The 19,378-nt window shown below is 51.5% G+C and overlaps 1 protein-coding gene across 6 annotated transcripts in view; it reads right to left on the bottom strand.

Annotated features, from left to right (window-relative positions):
• LOC132349780 (MHC class II transactivator-like) overlaps window positions 1-19,378 on the bottom strand; it is a 43,854-nt gene that overhangs the window by 3,765 nt on the left and 20,711 nt on the right. For 4 of the 6 annotated variants that reach the window (XM_059898528.1, XM_059898524.1, XM_059898525.1 and 1 more), the window contains exons 4-18: window positions 19,164-19,226; window positions 18,911-18,991; window positions 16,578-16,622; window positions 15,343-15,483; window positions 14,796-14,939; window positions 13,484-13,648; window positions 12,863-12,931; window positions 10,204-11,854; window positions 9,154-9,312; window positions 8,400-8,471; window positions 5,253-5,333; window positions 4,588-4,680; window positions 3,246-3,332; window positions 745-828; window positions 484-567 (exon numbers count right to left, since the gene is read on the bottom strand). In XM_059898528.1, the coding sequence (XP_059754511.1) occupies window positions 484-567; window positions 745-828; window positions 3,246-3,332; window positions 4,588-4,680; window positions 5,253-5,333; window positions 8,400-8,471; window positions 9,154-9,312; window positions 10,204-11,854; window positions 12,863-12,931; window positions 13,484-13,648; window positions 14,796-14,939; window positions 15,343-15,483; window positions 16,578-16,622; window positions 18,911-18,991; window positions 19,164-19,226 (3,019 nt within the window). The remainder of the gene's footprint in view (window positions 1-483; window positions 568-744; window positions 829-3,245; window positions 3,333-4,587; window positions 4,681-5,252; window positions 5,334-8,399; window positions 8,472-9,153; window positions 9,313-10,203; window positions 11,855-12,862; window positions 12,932-13,483; window positions 13,649-14,795; window positions 14,940-15,342; window positions 15,484-16,577; window positions 16,623-18,910; window positions 18,992-19,163; window positions 19,227-19,378) is intronic. The other 2 variants (XM_059898526.1, XM_059898527.1) reach the window with 2 other exon arrangements.

Genomic DNA, 19,378 nt, shown 5'->3' with positions numbered 1-19,378 from the left:
TAAATAAGTTTCAACCATATGAAATTGCCAGGTGTGTAGGTCAAAAATGGTTGAATATAAGCAATTTCATATTGTTCAGCCTAGTATACAGAACATTTTTGTGTACCAGATACTCTTCTGAGTATATTGACAAATATTTATATTGATATAAATATTTAAATAGGGGGTAAATATTATTGTCACTCCCATTTTACAGACGAAGAAACTGAGGCCAGGGACTTCCCTGGCGGTCCAGTGGTTAGGACTTGGTGCTCTCACTGTTGAGGGCCCAGGTTCAATCCCTGGTCCGGGAACTAAAATCCCGCAAGCCATGCAGTGTTGCCAAAAGAAATAAAAAAAAAAAGAAGAAGAAACTGAGTCCAGAGGGTTGATGTGTCTGCTTGCCCAAGGTTGAACGCTGGTGAGGGGCAGAGCGGGATTTGAGCTCAGGGCTCACAAGGTGAACCACACACTGACTCTCCCTCCACCACTGGTGAGACTTACGCCAGCTTCTCCACGTGAGGGCACTTTCTCAGGCTGGCAGTGAGCTGCTGGGCCCCGGCAGCTGTGAACTTGTTGTACTGGACACTGGGAAGAGAAACCCATTGTGGATCCTGGCCCTGGGGACCAACAAGCCCCAGACCAAGGTCATCACCACACTCTCAAAAACCAGACCTCAGCCCAGCCCTTCCCATGATGCCAGCAGGAGACCCTGGTCCTCCCAAGTCCCGGCCCCACCCCGACTGCCCAGGCTCCCACACTCACTCCAGCACCCGGAGGGACACCATGTCTGGAAGCACGTGTGCCAGGCTCTCGGCTCCCACGTCGCAGATGCAGTTATTGTACAAGCTGCCGGAGACAGAGGTCAGGGCAGGGGCCAGGGGTGCTGGGGGGTCAGGGCCCAAGGGGAGCCACACCTAGCCGGGATTACTGCCCCATTTAACAGAGGGGGAAACTGAGGCCCAGGGAGTTGAGGCTGCTTCTCTGTGGTCACTCAGTGAGTCTAGGGAAGCAGCAGGACTAAGTGGAGGTAGCTTCCCATCTGAGACAGCTCAAGTTCAAATCCCAGCTCTGTGGCTTGCTGCCTGTCTGATCTTTGGTGAGTTACTCAGCTCCCCTGTGATTCAGTTTGCTCCTCCATAAAATGGGCATGATAGAGTAATTGTGGGGAGGAGTAAATGAGTTAACGTTGGTAAAACACCCAGAACAGGGCCCGACATGTGGAATGAACTATATGTTAACTATGGTTATTATACCTCCCAAGGGGGTTTGTGAGGGTTATACAAGTTACTGTGGGGGGGTGGGGCAGCATCGGGGATAGCAGGAGAGAGAGAAACCCAGAGTCACTGGGCAGGCTCGGGTTTCTATATTATATTCAGTCACCATCAGCAGTGTCAGAAATAGCACGACAGGTGTCGCTGGTGCCAACTTAAGCTGTACCTTCCTTAACGAGCGTCCTTTTAACAAGCCAGGTGCAGCCACGGTTCTAATTTCAAGGCCGTGACTTTGCCTTGACTCAGCCTCAGAGCAACACTGCAGGGCTGCATGTAAAAGCAGCAAGTCTACACTGCAGCAAAGTGGATTCAAGCTAAACTCCAGGAGCCCCTGATGTCATGGGTCGGCCGCTACCAGGGCAGGAACCAGGTAGGGGTTTTACAATCCCTTCCTGGGATGGATCTTAGAACAAGGAGGCCCTTCCTCACCCACAGGAAGAGGATTCTTCCCATATTTCATTGATGCCAAGATGTACATGTTCACATTTGAAAATCATTGTGATCATTAACAATGGATGTCATTTAATTAGCAGCGTTTTGTCCTCTTAATGGTGTCTTACAAACGGATGGCATCTTACAGTCCATAAAATATGAGGTTTCTTTGTTTTTTGGCCATGCTGCGCAGCTTGCAGGATCTCAGTTCCCCGACCAGGGACTGAACCCAGGCCACAGCAGTGAAAGCCCAGAATCCTAACCCCTAGGCCACCAGGGAACTCCCAATATGAGGTTTCTTAAAGTGTCAGTCAGATCACATATCACCCCCACATGCCCCACCTGCTTCTCCATTCACAATGGAAAAGCCCCCAACCACTCTCCTGGCCTGCAAGGGTCTCCCTGCATGATCTGGCCTTCCCTGACCTCTCCCACCTTATCTCCCACCCTCTGTCCCTCATTCCCTATAGCCAGCCACAGAGGCCCCCCTTCTGGCCCTCAAAGACCCAACCTCTTTCCCACCTCAGGGGTTTTGCCTCTACTGTTTCCTCTCCCTGGAATGCTTTTCCCTGAGAACATCCCACAGAAGGGGGAGGGTCACCTCCTCAGGAGTCTCCTGACCTCCCTGGTGAATTCAGTACTCCCTGTCGTACCCTCTGGGGCCTTTGTTAGTTTCCTCATTCCCAGCATGAATCAGCGTTTTAAACATTTTGTTTATGCACGTGCTTACTTATTTATTATGCAAGGAACTTGAGAGCAAGACCCACCTTGGTTTTGTTCATAGCTGTATCTCTAGTTTCTAGCACAGGTTCTGGCCCATGGTTGATATTAGAGAATATTAGATACCCTCACAACTCTAGGGCGTGCCAATCACATAGACTACAAACTGCACAGCACACAACCTATGCAGCTGCACTCAGGGACCCTGGCTGGAAGGATAATGGGCTGGAAGGACCCATTAGTCCCGGGGAACCACAAGGCACCAGGCTGGAAGTAAGCAAAAGCAAGAATGTGCTATTCCAAGGCCCGCCAGAAGGTGACAGTGTAGGCACGGACTGCTGTGTGCATGACAAGAGCCAGCCAAGGCTACCTGTGCATAGTCAGTATTCTAGAAACCACCCTGGACTCCAGAAAAGGCCCAGTCCTGCCATGCCCCGGGGAAAGAGGACCAAGATTTATTAAGCACCAGAGCCGGGCATTGCACCAAGCACTTTCCATAGGCTATTGGGATGGTACCCATTTTCCAGATGAGGAAACAGAGGCTCCGGATGAGTAAGTGACTTGCCCAGAGTTTGCCAGATGCCCTTCCCCAGGGGCTGCTAATCTTGTTCAGGGCGGTGGCATCACCCAACTCCAGGAGTGTGTGTTCCTGTTGGATTTTTGGTCGGCGCCCCCCACTTCCTATCCCCACCAAGTTGTGCAACACTGATGTGGTAGAACAGCCTGTAGTGATTGCTTTCAGGGTCCCAGTGTTCGACCTTACAGCTGGCACCAAGGGGGTTCTCTGCCCGCCCTCCAGCCCACCAGCTCAGCATCTGACCAATAGAGGGCCCCACTCACCTCAGCCTGAGGAGGGACGCAGCCAGCAAGGGCAGGGCCTCGGCCAGCTTGCAGGCACCCAAGTCAGTGATGTTGTTCTGGGACAAACTGCAGGAGTACAACAAGGGGAGGGCTCAGGGCCAAACCTGAATGCTTCTCCCCATCCGTGTCCATCACCCCAGGCTCCGGCAGGGCTGGGAACCCCTGCTTCCTCACAGGGCATCCCAGGGCAGCAAGCACAAGACATTCTACCTGGATGAGAGTCGTGGGTGCTGAACTGTGTGAGGGTGCTATGGGTAGACTTGGGCTAAATCAGTAAAACGATGCAGTCACGTCCTGAGGCTGAGTGGGATGATGGGGGTGAGGATGCAGATGAGACAGAGATCGTGCTCCCCCCACACTTGTTTTATGATTTTATAGCAGCCATTCTTTTCCCTTTGGACCATTTTTCAGCACTGTCATTACATAAGGGTTTACATTATTTGTTTAATGACGTGAACTCCACGAGGTGAGGGGTCGAGTCTGTTTTGTTCATTACTCTATCCCTGTGCCTACAGCCGTGCCAAGCACATAGTAGGTGCTTAGAAAATGTTTAAGTGGGGTTAAAAAAGGAAGGAAGGAAAGGTAGGAGAGAGAGGGAAATGGAGGGAGGGAGGAAGGATGTAAGGAAGGACGAAGGGAGGGAAATCTAACTTACTCACACTGTTTCCTTGAACACTATAAATTACTTAATACGTCTCAGTGTCCTACCATCAAGGAAATCCCTAAGTGAATTCTGGTGAGTTCTGTGGCTGCCCTGATCATGGTTGTGGAGTAGAGTGTGGATAGATTTTGACGATCCCTCTAGGTTCAGTAAAAAATCATGTTGACCCTCCTGCATCATATCCATCTGCTATTTCCCAAACCCAGAACAGTTTTTTTTTAATAGAAATTCACTATTTTGATAATAATGTTTTACTGATAAATCCTAATCTATCTCTCCTCTCTCACCTCCCCAGTCTTTCTCTCACTAAACATTGCTCACATTCATTACTGTACACTTCATAATTATGGATGCTTGTTTGCTTGTTTACTGTGTCTCCTCCCTAGAAGATCCCTGAGGTCAGGGGCTTTGCTTTGTTTAAAGCTGGGTCTCCAGGGCCTTGAATGGTGTCTGCACATAGTAAGTGCTTCTTACGTATTTGTTGATTAAATGAATAAATGATTGGTTGAATGGCTGGTTAAAGAAATGATTGAATGAATGAATGAATGAATGGGTGGATGATTAAACGAATGCACGATTGAATGGATGAGTGAATGAAAGAATAAAAAAGCTGGACTTTGGGGACAAATGCAGCAGGAAGGGCAGGCCCAGCGCACTCACTTGAGCGTCTCCAGGGCCTTCAGCTGAGGGAAGGTGGCCAAGAGCTGGGCGACACCCTCGTCCCCGATCTTGTTCTCGCTCAGCGAGTCCAGGCTGCAGATGGAATCAGATGGGGGGCCATCAGCCAGCACCCTGGAGGCCACCCGACCCTCCCCCACCGTCCGACCCAGCAGCGGCCTCCTCCCATGCTCCCACCCCTGAACACACCATGGCCAGATGCAGCTGCAGGTCCGAGCATTTGAGAGCAAATCTTCATCACCTGGGACTGCCAGGCCAACAAGTGGACGAGGCGCTAACTACCCATGGACCTGAGTCACTGTTTTCCTTCCTGGCGGCCCCATGAGCTGGGGCAACTTCCTTAACCTCTAGAGACCTCAGTTGTACAATGGGATCATGTTCCCCGACCCTGCCTCCCCATGGGATTGCTGGGAGCAGCACATGAGAGGAAAAGAGTTTCGAAGATCACGAAAGGATTCAACCTATTTTTATTGTTGGGTATTTCCTTCTGCCATCGCTTCCCTGCAGTGGGGGCATCTGGTCACTCACACCAGCCACACTGAGGAAGCAGCAGGACGCAGAGAGAGAGAGAAAGGGACAAACAAGGCCAGGGTTTGGGGTCGTCAAAGCCCGAGGTCTCCAGGAGGGATTCCGGGGTCTATACTCACTCCAGATGCTGAAGGGAAGAAAAGGCCTCAAGGATCTTCACCAGTTTGGGAAAAGCCTGAGGGCCCAAGATGGGGCCCAGCCTAGGAGGCAAAGAGCAGAGTTAAGACCCTGAAGCAGTCATGGCCCCTCTACTGGACCCCACAGAAGGCAGGCCCATCTGAGGCCTTACCTCCCCCCAGCTCCACCTGGTGGGACCCCAATCCCTTCTGCTTCAGGCACATTCCACAAAGCCCACTCAAGAGGCCAGCTGGGCTCCCAGCTGGGGGCTCCCCATCTTTCATCTCTGAGTGGGGAGCCAGTTCTTACTCCTGCCAACATCCACATGCACCCTTCTCCCACCCTGGCCTGGGGAAGTGGTTCCCAAATGCTGGCCTGAGGACCACCACCAGTGATGAGAAAGATGGTTTACTTATTTGCCATTGCTTTTTAATAACAAATAGAACCATTTCTTGAGCACTTTTTATGTGCCAGGAACACACTGGGCCCATCACTCATATCAGACCTCATTTAATCCTCACAATGACTCTGAGCTAAGAGCACTTCTTATCCCCATTTTACAGATGGGGAAACTGAGGCACAGAGAGGTTAACTAACTCATACAAGGTCACACAGTCTGGATGGACATTTAGACCAGATTTCAAGAGAATGAGAAAAATAAAGACAACAGAGGGCTATTTTGTTTTTTTTGTTTTTCTTTTCTTTATTATTATTATTATTTTTTAATTTTTGGCCACGCCACGCAGCATGTGAGATCTTAGTTCCCCGACCAGGGATCGAACCCACGGCCCCTGCCTTGGAAGTACGGAGTCTTAACCACTGGACCGCCAGGGAAGTCCCTGTTTTTAAAATATGGTTAAGTGTACTCAGTGTAAAGAACAGTCTTTTATTCTGAAATTATATCCTTTGAACTTTTTTGACATTAAAATGTTCATTTTTTTTTTAAACATCTTTATTGAAGTATAATTGCCTTACAATGGTGTGTTAGCTTTTGCTTTATAACAAAGTGAATCAGTTATACACATATAATACGTTCCCATATCTCTTCCCTCTTGCATCTCCCTCCCTCCCACCCTCCCCATCCCACCCCTCTAGGTGGTCACAAAGCACCGAGCTGATCTCCCTGTGCTATGTGGCTGCTTCCCACTAGCTATCTATTTTACATAAAATGTTCATTTTTAATAAAATTATGGTGTCAGCAGCGGTTATTTCACTTGTTTAAATGAACATACTTGATACAAATTAAAAGATGGTAACTGCACATAGTCACTGAAATTCACTCTGAAATATTCTCAGTCTTTGAAACCCCAAAGTCTGGGAACTACTAGCCTCAATGAAAGGTCACAAGATGGGAATCCGTAATCTGATTTGAATCTGGGCTCTACCACTTAGCTTCTGTGGGGCTTTTTGGGCAAATCCCTTCGCCTCTGAGTCTCAATCTTCTCAAATTTAGCCCCAATCTTAGGAGGTTTTTGGAAAGATTAAGGAATTCATTTATCAAATATTGATTGCTTGCCTACTGTGTGCCAGGCCCATCAAGCCTGTCACGCAGACAGCCATGAACAAAACAGACAAAAATCATTGCCCTCGTGGAGCTGACATTCCAGGGGGCAAGACAGATAATCAAAGAAATCGGTAAACTCTCTGGTGTGGGAGATAATTGATACACAGAAAAGCATAGTGTGAGCGGGGCAGAACTGTACTTTTAAATACAGGAGTCAGAAAAGGCCTCTCTCACTGAAAACTAGAAGAAAGTGAGGGTGTGGGCCATGCTGATACCTGGGGAAAAGTGTCCTGGGTGGAAGGCACAGCCAATGCAGAGGCCCAGGGGTTGGACCATGCCTAGTGAGGTTGAAAACCGTCAAGAGGACCCACGTGGCTGGAAAGAGCGCAGGAGGTGAGGGTGAAGAGGTAAATGGGGGTTGAATCAGGGAAGAATCGTCTACCAGCAGAGCCCCTGCAGGGTTCTGAGTGGCTGAGGGGCCTAATCTATATGCACATGAGATCTACAGGGTGCCCGGCATGGTGGCTGCCAGTCTCACGCCCAGAATAGTCCTTTCCTTCCTTCCTTCTTTCCTCAGAACTTTCTCAGGGCTTCTGGCCTGCAGGTGGCTACTCTCCGGGTTCTGGGCTGTTCTACCCCACGGCTGCTGTTCCCCAGAGCACAGTTCCGACCTTGAACTAGGGGCTTTTTAAGCTAAAAATAATTCAAAGCCAGAAGGGGCCCTTGGTGATTGTTTTCATACAGTTCCTCTTTTCAGCAATATTTTTCACCTCTGCACAAATTTGGCCTCTTGTCTCTGTTCAGAAGAAGAAACGCCTGGCTTTTTCTGGGGCACGGGGGGGAGCTGTGATCAGGAAGAGCAGACAGCTTGTGGGTGACCAGCTGGGGACCTTGGACAAGTTACTTAACCTCACTAGGCCTCAGTTTCCTCATCTGTAAAATGGGGAAGATAATGACTATCTCCCAGAGTGGCTCTTGAAATTAATAAGATTATGGCACTGAGTACACTGTAGTTGTTTAATAATTCCTTCTTAATAGTTGGATGATTTTAGATCCCTAACAAGGACCTACCATGAATTTAACTTTTTTGTTTGTTGGAGCAACAGCCAGGCTGACCTGACATTTGTGACTTTGGACAAACAATTTACACTCTCAAGGCCTCAGTGTCTGCTTCTGTACAATGGGGAGATAATATCTCCACCCAGCATGGTTCATTCCTATTTCTTTGTCAAGCTTCAATGCTTCAGTCTCCTCCTCCAGGAAGTCACCTTGACCTCCCCTAAGTCTTCACGCTCACAGCCCTTGAGTTTCTGGCCACTAATCACAGCAGATGGTAATTATCTATTTACACTGGACGGCAAGCTCATTGAGAACAGTGGCCTTGGTCATATGAGTAGGTCTGTTGAATGAGTGGATGCGAATGAGCATGTTCACCAGCAAATGGGCAAGTTAGCCTCACCCCCGAGAGCCTCCAGGACTAGCCCAGACCGGCCATGCCCCAGCTGCTGGAAGCTGGTTTCCAGAGTGGTGGGGCGAGAGGGTAAGAATGATTCTGAGGACACATCTCCATTCTAGTGGCACAAGCCCAGCTAATGCCAGAGGAGGAACCTCGTGGGGACCCGAGACAATTTACCCCTTTGCTTACGCAAACTCCAGCTTCTTTAAGTCTCGGACGGCAGGGAGTTCCCCAGGCGTGTCTTCAGAGGAACTTCTTGTCCTGGAGAGAACAGGCAATGTTAGGGAAGAGCTGGTTCCTCACCTGTCATGGAGCCCCCTCCTAGGGGGGATGCCTGCCCCAGTGCCCAAAATTCCCCAGAAGGACTGCCTTCCTTGGGCTACTGTTGTCCCCTTGTTAAAAAGAAAAATCTCAGGACAGGATATTATTAAGGCATTACTGTGTGTTTCACGGAAAAGAGCCTCAGAGGAGGCATTACCCATACCCATCCCAGACAGCTCATAGTAGGTGCTCAAACAATGTATGATGAAGGAGTGACGGAAAGACAGTTGCTCTGTGGTCACGTTTCCTCTGCCCTCTGAACCTTAGACCTCTGCCATCTAGAAAATGGGAATGATACTGGTCCTGGCTGCCTTGAAAGGTGGCCATAGGTGTCATTTGTGTTACTAGATGCAGAAGGCAGCTTATGAACTCTTAGCAGTAGAGAATATCTCCTTGGCTTTAGCTGAGAAAGAATTGGGTACATGATGGCAAGTTCTGAAGTGGACAGAGTGATAAATCTTGGGGGCTCTGCCTGGGTGGTGACTGCAGTGAGAGATTTTGGATGGTCATTGGCTGGCGGGGAGCAGGGGAGGTACCCCCAAAAGAGGAAGAAGTGCTAATAGCAAACTTAATATTAGGTCCTGCATGGTGTGGACCAGCTCCCATGCCCTTTCCCTCTCACCTCTGGATCTGCACGAGGTTGCCCAGGTCTTCCACATCCTTCATGGATTCAGCCTTGAAAGGCTCAATGGTGAACTTCTCCTTCACTGCTCGGAGTAGCTTGGCCTCCCCATGCTGCTGTAGGGACTCCCACAGCTCCACTGTGTCACTCAAGGCAGCCCTGTGGAGGAAGGGCCTCAGACCCAGCCATGGTGACCGGGCTAGACCATAATGCGGGGGGTGGGGGGGGTGGCGGCTCCATGAAGGGACCTCTTACCTATTCAGATACTTTCCTTCCTCAACTTAACCCCTACTTCCTCTAGAAAGTTCTCCATGACCACTCAAGCCCTCATCAATTCCTCCTTTTTCTCAACTCTCCCAGTGGTTTTATTTCCCTTTTTGCTTTGGCTACCAGGAAGCTCAGTGCTAAATTCTCAGTTGAACCACTACAATGGTGTAGACCTTACAGCTTAAAGTATGCTTAGGGGGAAGGTGGGAGAGATTCTCTGGAGATTAGGCTTAAATGGTCAAACAGATCCCTGAAGGATTTAGATTCCTTAATTTAAATTAAGGAACTTTGACTTCATCCTGAGGGAGGTGGGGTGCCTCTGAAAGATTGTAAGGAAGGATGGAATATGATCAGATGCAATTTCTGGTGCCGATGGTTGAATATAAAGTGGAGTGGAAGAGGAGAATGGAAGCAGGGAGGTCAGGGGAGGCTATGGCTTTAATCTAACCATGAAAAAACGGTGGCTTGATCAGGGGATGGAGAAAAGAAAACGAATTCAAACCCAGGCCAGTCTTAGATTCTAGACGTGGCCCAGTGCCTGGCATAAGGCCAGCCTTCAAATACTGGTTGAAAGAATGATGCTGGCTGTGTGACCTTGGGCAAGCTACTGTACCCCTCTGAGCCTTGGCTTCCTCATCTTAAAAAAGGATAGAATCACTTCTGCCCCCATCTGGCTGCCATTCATACTAAATGAGACCCCACAGAGTCAGCACTGGGCACAGCACCAAGACTGCTGTAGGTGCCCAAGGCAAAGAAGCCCACTCTCCTGCCCCCGGACCCCACCTGAAATGGGTGACACAGCTGAGTCCCACGAGGCTCCCCAGTCCAGAGGGGTCAACGCCAGTGCTGCGGAGGTCCAGGGAGAAGTCTCGGCCCGCCGCCTCCAAGGCGCTGCCCAGCACGTGGGTGTCGGGAGGTGTGAGCCGGGTGCCCAGGAACGAGAGGTGGGCCGGGAGCCCCTGCAGCACATGCTGCCAAAGCCCAGCATCCAGCGCCTCGTGGGCGCAGTGCAGCAGCTCCAGCAGCCGGCCCGCCTTCAGCGTCCCAGGCTGCAGCCGCTTCAGGTACCTGGTGAGGACCTTCTGCTTCCTGTCTGCTGAGGTGGAGGCCGCCAGCCCTGCCAGGGCTCCCAGGCAGCGGGCACGAGGCTGGAAGACCAGCCCGACCAGAAAGCGCGGCACGCCCTCCAGCCAGTTGTCATAGGGCCTCTTCTTCCTCGGGGTCAATGCCAAATACTGCGGCAGCTCCTTGTCCTTGATTTCGCTGCTCAGAGCCAGCCACACGGCCCCCAGGAAGCATTGCAGGAGGAAGCTGGAGAAGGCCAGCTCGGTCTCCGGGGCCCCCGGCGTGGGCTGCACCAAGCCTTGGGCCACAGCCCAGGCCCTCACCTCGGCCGATGGGAACTGGCCCTCCCGCAGGCTGCTCTGGTGACCACGGCCCAGCTCCCAGGCCAGCCTGGCCAGTCCCACCAGGGCACCTGGGGGGCTGTCACGGGCTCCTGGGCCTAGTAAGCCAACATAGAGGCCCGTGAGCGTGGAAGGCAGCTGGGCCTCATCACCTAGCTCCAGGAGGGCCTCCGAGAGCTGGCACACGGCCCGGCACACAGTGGGGCTATGGCTGTGACTCAGGAGAAATGGCTGGGACTGGAGGAGCGCCAGGGCTCTCTTTTGGTGCTCGGTGGCCCCCGAACACTCAAAGTAGCGCATCACATAGGTCTCGGCCTGCTGGGCGGAGAAGCCGGCCACTTCGAACAGAGCGTCGGCCTTGCTCAGGCTCTGGGCCAGGCGGCCCCGGGGCCGGGCTGTAAGCAGCAGGGTGCAGCCGCGCAGCAGCTTGCGCTGGAAGAGGCTCGCCAGCAGCCCCCGGAGGGAGCGGAATTCTGCTGACATGGGTCCGCCTGCGCTGTGCAGGAAGCCGTCTTGGGCTTCGAGCTCCTCGAAGGCATCCAGGATGAGCAGAATGCGGTCGGGCCTCCTCAAGATGTAACTGAAGACCTCGTCGTCCCCTGACAGTGGCTGTGAACCCAGGGAGAAGAGCAGATCCTGCAGGCGGTAGGTGTCCCCCGGACGGTCCGAACAGTGGCAGGGGATGCAGAAGATAAAGTCATACTGTGGCAGCTGGCCGCAGGCCCAGGCCCAGCTCACGGCCTGGACCCAGTGACTCTTCCCCTGTCCTGCTTTGCCCAGCACGGCAATCACCTGCGTCTCACGTGGCCGCCGGTGGTTGCTAGAGGCCTGTAGCACCTCGCCCAGACCTCCTCGGGCCGGCTGCCGCTCTGCCCAGTCCAGGGTGGTCAGCTCTCTGTCCTGGCTTTTGCCGCCGCTCCTCTCCAGCCTTACCCTCACCAGGTCCACCTCCACCAGGATGCCTTCCGGGCCTGCGGGCTTAGCCTGGTACTTGTTCCGTAGCGAGCAGTAGAATTGTTCCACACTCTCTGCACAGGTCAAAGGGTGTGGGGTGGGGGAGAGGAGGATGCTAGTGGCAGGACTGGCCACTGTGAGGGCAGCAGAGTGGCCAGCCCGGCCACCATCACTAGCTTGTTCATCCATTCATCAAAGTCTTCCCCGACTGCCTTCTTGATTAGCTGCCTCCCTCAATTACCCAGACACTCATTCATTCCTACACCCATTCATTCACTCATCTTCTCACTTGATTATCTGTCCACTCTTTCATTTACTCACTAACCTTCTTCTTTTGTTCACTCACCATAGGGAAGTCATGGGGGGGTGGGTGTTGGTAAGAGTTAAGATAGTGGAATCCAGGTTTCTGGTTCAAGTTCCAGCTCCACCACTTATTACCGTTATCTTGAGCATGTGATATACCCCACTAGGCCTCGGTTTCCTCATCTGTAAAATGGGGATCATACTGGGGTTGTTTATGACTTTGTTTGTTTGTTTGTTTGTTTTGGCCGCACCGGGAGGCATGCGGGATCTTAGTTCCCTGACCAGCGATTAAACCCGCGCCCCTGCAATGGAAGCGCAGAGTCTTAACCACCGGACCACCAGGGAAGTCCCTGTTTACAACTTTAATGATTGACTACATCTCATGTGCCTGGAAGTGTACCTGGAACAGAGTCAGACTCAGTCGTCTGGCCGTTCTCTCAGCTGCCCTTTCATTCCCACCTTCCATCCCTCCCACACCCATCATCCACTCCTGCCTTCATCCACTCTCTCAATCACCCACCCTTCCCTGTTTCATTCTCTCAGCCTCACAAACAAGATGTCAACACCTAGCATGGGCTTACGAGGGGCAGGTCCTCACTAAATGTTGCTCTAAGTGTAGGTATAACTGGCAGAATGAATGCTGAGACGGCGGGATCAAATGAGCATGTGAATGAATGAATGAATGAATGAGCCAACAAGTGAGGGACTGAATAAGTGTTGGGTGAATGAGTGACAGGAAGCCTCCAGCACCCGGGCAGAGGGACCCTGCCACCACTCACCAGGCCACTTGGGAAGCTTCCTGGAGGCCCTGTGAGCTGCTGGGCATTGGGTGGGGGACATCTCATCCACTGGAGAGGAAGAAGCCAGCGTCAGAGTTAGGGTGAGGGGAGCCCCAGGGACCTCCCTCCCTCTGGGGCATCAGTCCTCTGAGTATCGCAAGGTCAGAGCTGACGTGGGCTGAGTCTCCGCAAGATGGAGGTTACCAGGTGGTGACCCGAGGCTGTATCCTGCTCAAAGATGTCTTTTTTTGGCCAGCTGTACTTTAAAAATTTTCACCAGTGTTTTAAAAATCACAATATCTATGTTAAAATCAAGATCTCCAGATTCTGCTGACAATTCAGAAGATCTGGCTGCATTGAGCCTATTTTCCTGCCATGTAACAAGATGGTGAAGGCCGGTGGCCCTGTTTAGGTTTGGCATGGATTTTCCAATTGTTCCCCTCACCAACCCTCCCATGTATCCCCCTTCCCTGGAGACCCTCCCTGCCCTGTTTTACACAAACACAACTTGCCCGTGTCTGCAGGCAGCTCTGTTCGTGGATCTCATTGTCTGAGGCAATCCCTTCCCCCAGGGCCTCAGTTCTGCTTCCAGTAACTCTCACAGGCCCTGCTGATTCTTACCTGTTAGGTTTCCACGGGAGGTCAGGGCTGGTTCAGGCATGCTGGGGAGGTCAGCTGCCGATGGGGCAAAGGGGCTGGTGGAGCCGGGCCGGTCTGGGGACTTCGGGAGGCTGTGGACAGCTGGGTTGCTGGAGGGGGGTGTTTGGCTGGCCTGGGGCACCTCACCTACATGGGGAGAGAAAGGAGTATAGAAACAACAAGGAGCCCACTTGGGTCACCCCCTCCCCAAATCAGGCTGTGGGGCTGGGAGTCTGGGGAAAGGCGAGGGGAACTTCCAGAGGAAGACATTTCAGGCCGAAGTTGAGGAAAGAGCTCTGGAGTTACAACTAGGCTCCTAGAGCCTTGGTTTTCCCATCTGTGAAATGGACATAGTCAGCTCATAGGGAGCTTAGGGCAAGTGCTACTACGGCACTTTTCCCACTGTGTGGTCAGTACTCATTTTCCTGGATGCCCAGAACACTCTCTTGCTCCTGGGGCACCAATGCATTATACAAAAACTGGCATGCAACCTTCAAAAAATGCTCTTGAATTGAGTGGAAGTATCCCCTTAGCCTCATTCTCTCTCCCATCCCTGAGAGCCCAACATGCCTTCCCTTGGACAATTCACAACCTTTCAATGTGGCAGGTCAGCAGGGACCATTTTACTGACCTGGAAACAAGGCAATTCAGAGAAAGCTGTGCAAGGATGCATACCAAACTGTTCACAACGGTATACTAAAAGAGTGAGGGAGAGACTCAGTAACTCTTGCATCTCTTATTGCTTGGCTTGTTAATGAGCATGCATTGATGTTGTGCTTTTTTTTTTTTTTGATGTGGACCATTTTTAAGGTCTTTATTGAATTTGTTACAATATTGCTTCTGTTTTTATGTTTTGGTTTTTTGGCCATGAGGCATGTGGGATATTAGCTCTGCGACCAGGGATCAAACCCACACCCCCTGCACTGGAAGGCAAAGTCTTAACCACTGGACGGCCAGGGAAGTCCCGATGCTGTGATTTTAAAATATAATAAAGTTTAATTTTTTTTGAAAAAAAAGGAGAAACTAAGGCTTACTCGGGGGAAGTGACCCAAAAAATGCCACTTAGCCACTTGGTGTGTCACTCACCCAGACCACGTTGGGGAGCTCTGCTCCTCTGCTTTGATTTTTGGGAAACGGGGACAGAGATGGGTGTTCTGGGGAAGGAGGATCATGAGAAGGTGCTAGGCTAAAACTGCCAAATGTCTGGGGCAGGGTTGGGGTGGAGGGGGCATGGGATCAGGGGGTAGTCAGGTCACAGGCAGAGGGGGTGGGGAGCCCGGCCTCGCATACGCACCTTGGTAGATGAGTATACTGGAGACCCCTGTCCCAGCCCCTGAGATTTGCCAGAGCCCCTGGGGCAGAGTGGAGAGAGTGGGGATGATCTGGATGGGTCCAGCAGGGAGACTCAGGCAGCTCAACAAGGAACTGGAAGGGGGCGCTGCAAGAGACAAAGGCGTTGAGGTGGGATTCTCCATTAACATCTTAATTAACAGCTGACTCCCTTCTAAAGGGCTCCAGTCTTCCAGAGAGCCACAGCTGTGTCTGCTTGCCTGTGGTGGTGTTGCTGGCACAGAGACGGTGGGTGCTCAGTTCCCAGCTGATGAAAGCACAGGGCTGGCGGGTGAATGCCCTAATTGGCGGGGATTCCCTGCTGTGTCTCCTAGGAATGTGTTTCCTTCCAGGGCATGTTCTCTGGCACAGACTGGGTTGATGGGGACACTGAGGCTGGCAATGGCTGGGACAGAAGTGGGGGACACTAGCAGGGGGAGGAATTCCTGTCCCTGGTGGCTCCTGCCTCCGGGGAGTGGGGAAGCCCACCCTCTCCAAGCCCCCTAACATACCGGTGTCTTTCCGCCGGGTCTGGCTGGATGCTGGCTCCTTGTTGAACAGAGCAGGTGGTGACGGGCAGGGCTGAGCCGAAGAGTCACTCACTAGCCCCACCAGGAAAGCACCAGTCACCACGGGCATGGCTAGGGGCTCAGCTGTGAGGAAGGGCCAATGTTAGAGGCTGGGTGAAATCTGGGTGGGTGCCTGCAGGGGCCTTCCCAGGGTAGGGAGTGCTCCGGGAGCGGACCTCTGCTGGCAGTGGAAGGAAACTCCTGTCTTCTTCTCCGCCCTGGGTGAAGCTGGTTTCATCAGCAACTGCTCTGTGCCAGGCAGCCCTCTACCCCCAGCTTCCTCTTTGTGACTGGGCCCTGAGAGCTTCCTGCCATGGAGAGCTAGGGGTGGGATAGACCTATGAATAGGCTGTTAGCCCAGGCCCCTACCAGCTTCTACAACCAGTCACTGAGCCCCCGGCCCCCTAAGAGGCCCCAAGCACTGCCCATCAGACTGGGGCAGGAGTTTATCTCCTCCATTTAATTGGGAGCCCTAGGAGGGTGGAGACTTGCCTCCCCCATCAGATTGGGAGCTCCCTGAAGACAGAGACTATTTCTCCATCATCCTGGGGTCTTCATGGGCAGGGTCCCTGTCTTCTCCATCAGATTAGAACTTTCTGAGGGCAGGGACCAGGCTTCCTCCACTGGACTATCAGGCTTTCATTCCTCAGTCTGTTCCCCACAGCGGGGCTGGTTGCCCAACCTTTGCAATAACAACTGAGTGGGAGGGGAGCGGAGAGGAAGGGAGGGGAGGATGGTGGGGGGATGATGAGTATGGGGGAAGAGGCTCACTGAGGCATGGGGGCTCTACGGAGGGCGGGAGGGCACTGGGTAACCAGCTGATCCGAGGTGACTCTACACTCTGAAAGGAGACGTGTGGCCTGGAGGGGCAGTGGAACTAGGTGGTGGTGGTAGGGTGGGGTCTCAGCTCTGACTCAGAGTTAAGAGGAGGGAGGTGTTAGGGGAGAGGCTTTGTAGGAGGAGCTGAATCTCCCAGCAGTCCCTGAACTTCAGAGCACGGGCTATGGAATCATGATCTTGGTTTGAATCCCAACTCCACCTCTCACTTGCTGTGTGATCTCGGACAAGTGGCTTCACCTCTCTGAGACCCGGCTTTCAAAGGCCAGTTTACATGCGGGCCTGAGGAGGCCCTGGCTTTCCTGCCCATCAATCTCCCAGGACCCACCCGCCCTGCTCACCTAGCTTCCTGTGCTTCAGATCCACAGGCAGCTCCTCTGGGAAGGCTGCAGAGAGAACACTATGGTCAACAGCCCCAGGGAAGGGGTATTCCATGCCAGGAGGGGCTTGTGGACCCCAGCAGGCCCTATAGCATTGCCTTAAATGGCTGGGAAGTGGCCTTAGGGGTTCCTTTCCCTCCCCAGTCCCCAACAATTTCTGCCCGCACTCATTTGCTTGAGCCCAAACCCCATCTTGAAGCACCCAGGACGGTGAGGCACTGGGAGAGGCAGTGCCACAGAGGGGACACAAGATGAGTTTGAGTTTAAAAAAATAATACTAAAAATTAAAAAAACCCTGCGTTTGGTCCCTTCCTAGCTGTGTGTCTCTGCAACACAGCCTCTCTGAGCCTTTGATCTCTCATCTGTGAAATGGGGGCAGTGATTCCCACTTCGCAGGAATGCATTGGAAATCAGTTGAGTGAGTATCAAGCACGTAACACACTGAGAAAACCCCTATGTGTCCCTTAGCAAGAGGCTGATGAACCAAATTATGGTTGATTATGTGAAATACCGCACAGTCCTAAAAATAACAAGGATGCTGAAGGACATATGGGGCAGTACTGGTGTCTGCAATTTACCTTGAAATGTTCCAAAAATAAAATCGCTGGATGGGTGGATGAATAGAGGGATGGCTAGAGATGCGTTAAGACCACTATAGCCAAACACTGAAGGTAGAATGTAAGTGATGGGTATATGGTTGTTTGTAGTACAACTCTTTCATCTTTGCTGTATGTTGAAATTTTTCATAACAAAATATTAGGGAAAATGTTTATGAAACAAAAAGAAAGAAAGAAAGAAGGAAGGGAAGGAGGGAGGAAGGGAAGGAGGAAGAAGAATAAAAGAGAAAGAGAGAGGAAGAGAAAGGAAGAAAGAAAGAAAGAAGGAAAGGAAGGAAGGAAGAAAATAGAAAGAAAGGGAAATTCCTGGAGGCAGGACCATGTGTTTTCCATTAGTGCTAAGAAAATAACCTCCCAGACATGTTAAATGAAGAAAGAGTGTAGGTAAAATGTGGTCATTTGTGTGAAAAAAAAATTTTTTTAAGAGCTGGCTTTTAGACGAATAGAATATTCCTAACAAGACCAAAAGGGCACTGGCAACATAGGTTGTCTTCAGGGAGGGAAAATGAGGGACTGGGGGAAAAGGATGGGAGGGAGATTTTTTTTCACTGAATATTTTTTACACATTTTGAATTTTTATGCCATGCACCTGTTTACCTGTTCAAATTAAATAACTAGGTACAGGGCTTACACATGGTCTGGCACATAGTAAGCTCTTGATTAACTGTTAGGCCCATTTTATGGAAATTTTCATTCAGTGGATATTTATTGAGGTGCTCCTGCATGCCAGCCATGTGCCAGGTGCTGGGGATGTAGTAATAAGAAAGTCAAGGTCCCTGTCCTCACAGTGGGGGAACTAAGCAAAAGGCAATAAATAAGTCCAAATTGTGACAAGTGCTACAGTGAAGGAGAGACACAAACAAGCTGAAAATAAGTGACGTAATTTATATGGAAAAAGTTGGTCAAGGAAAGCCTTCAGGAGGAGGTGACATGCTGGCCAAGACCTAACCGATTCCCAAGCCCACCATGGGAAGGGGGAGGACATTCCAGATAGAGAGAATAGCAAGTGCAAAGGCCCTGAGGCTGAAAAGGATACATGGGTTACAGGAATGGAAAGAAGCCAGTATGGCTGGAGCATGGTGGCTCATAGCGAGTTAGGAGAGGTGGGAAGGGCCAGATCAAACAGCCCTTGTGGTATGTATTTTGTAGCCATTGGAGGGTTAGCAGGGCAGCAAGATGATCTGATTTGCATTTAAAAGTCCACATTGGCTGCCGGGTAAGGACAGATTAAGGAGGCAGGGAGACGGACCAGGAGGCTCAGAGAGATGTAGGTACTCGCCCAAGTTCACATAGACTATAAACAGCAGATCCAGGATGCAAACCCAGATCTTTCTGGGAAAAAAAAAACTGTGCTTGAAGAGACCTCCCTTAAATACAGAGGTGACAACTAAGGATGAAAGAGAAGCCAGAGCCCAGAGGTCCTTTTGGAAATGGCAATCAAAACAGCCAGAGGTAGAGACCCATCAGGAGACGGGCCATTTGATCCTGGGCCGTCTGCTTCCTCCCTGGGTCACCAGGGAGCAGTGGTGAGGGAAGAGGTGGGTGGGACACCCAAGCCTGGCAGAGCAGACAGAACTTAACGAGGGAAGCAACTGGGAGCCCTGTAACAGGTTTTAGAGCCAAGGCATGGCCGGGAGTCAAGCAAGGCTAGGCTGGATAAGCGAGGGGCTCACTCACGTCTTTTCTGACTTTTCTGTCCTGCTTCCTCCATCACCTCCACACTCTCGCTGATCATTTCTTCCAGTCCTATGTGCTCGACTTCGGGGAAAAACCAAAGACACCAACACACACAGTCAGTGGACATCCAAGGTGAGCTCCCATTGTCCCTATGTTGGGGATGATCTGACCATCCATGAAAGGGTGGTCGTCGGGTATTACAGAACTCTCCAAGGAACAAAATGCAGACTGAGCCAAGACCCCCGCAACTTACTGAAAATGTCTTTGCTCAGGCCCTCCAGCTGGGAGTCCTGGAAGACATACTGGTCCAGTTCCGCTGCCCAGACAAGAAGAAGTGCAGTCAATCAACTAGTTCTCACCGAATGCTTATTGTATGCCCGGCCTTGGGCTGGGCATCGGGGAACCGTGACCCTCCAGACCTAGCACACACTGGGGCTCAATTAATGTTTGCTGAATGAATGATCAAAT

Source organism: Balaenoptera ricei, chromosome 15, assembly GCF_028023285.1.
Source record: "Balaenoptera ricei isolate mBalRic1 chromosome 15, mBalRic1.hap2, whole genome shotgun sequence".
NCBI classification, from domain to species: domain Eukaryota; kingdom Metazoa; phylum Chordata; class Mammalia; order Artiodactyla; family Balaenopteridae; genus Balaenoptera; species Balaenoptera ricei.
This window is presented reverse-complemented; position numbering and strand designations above follow the sequence as displayed.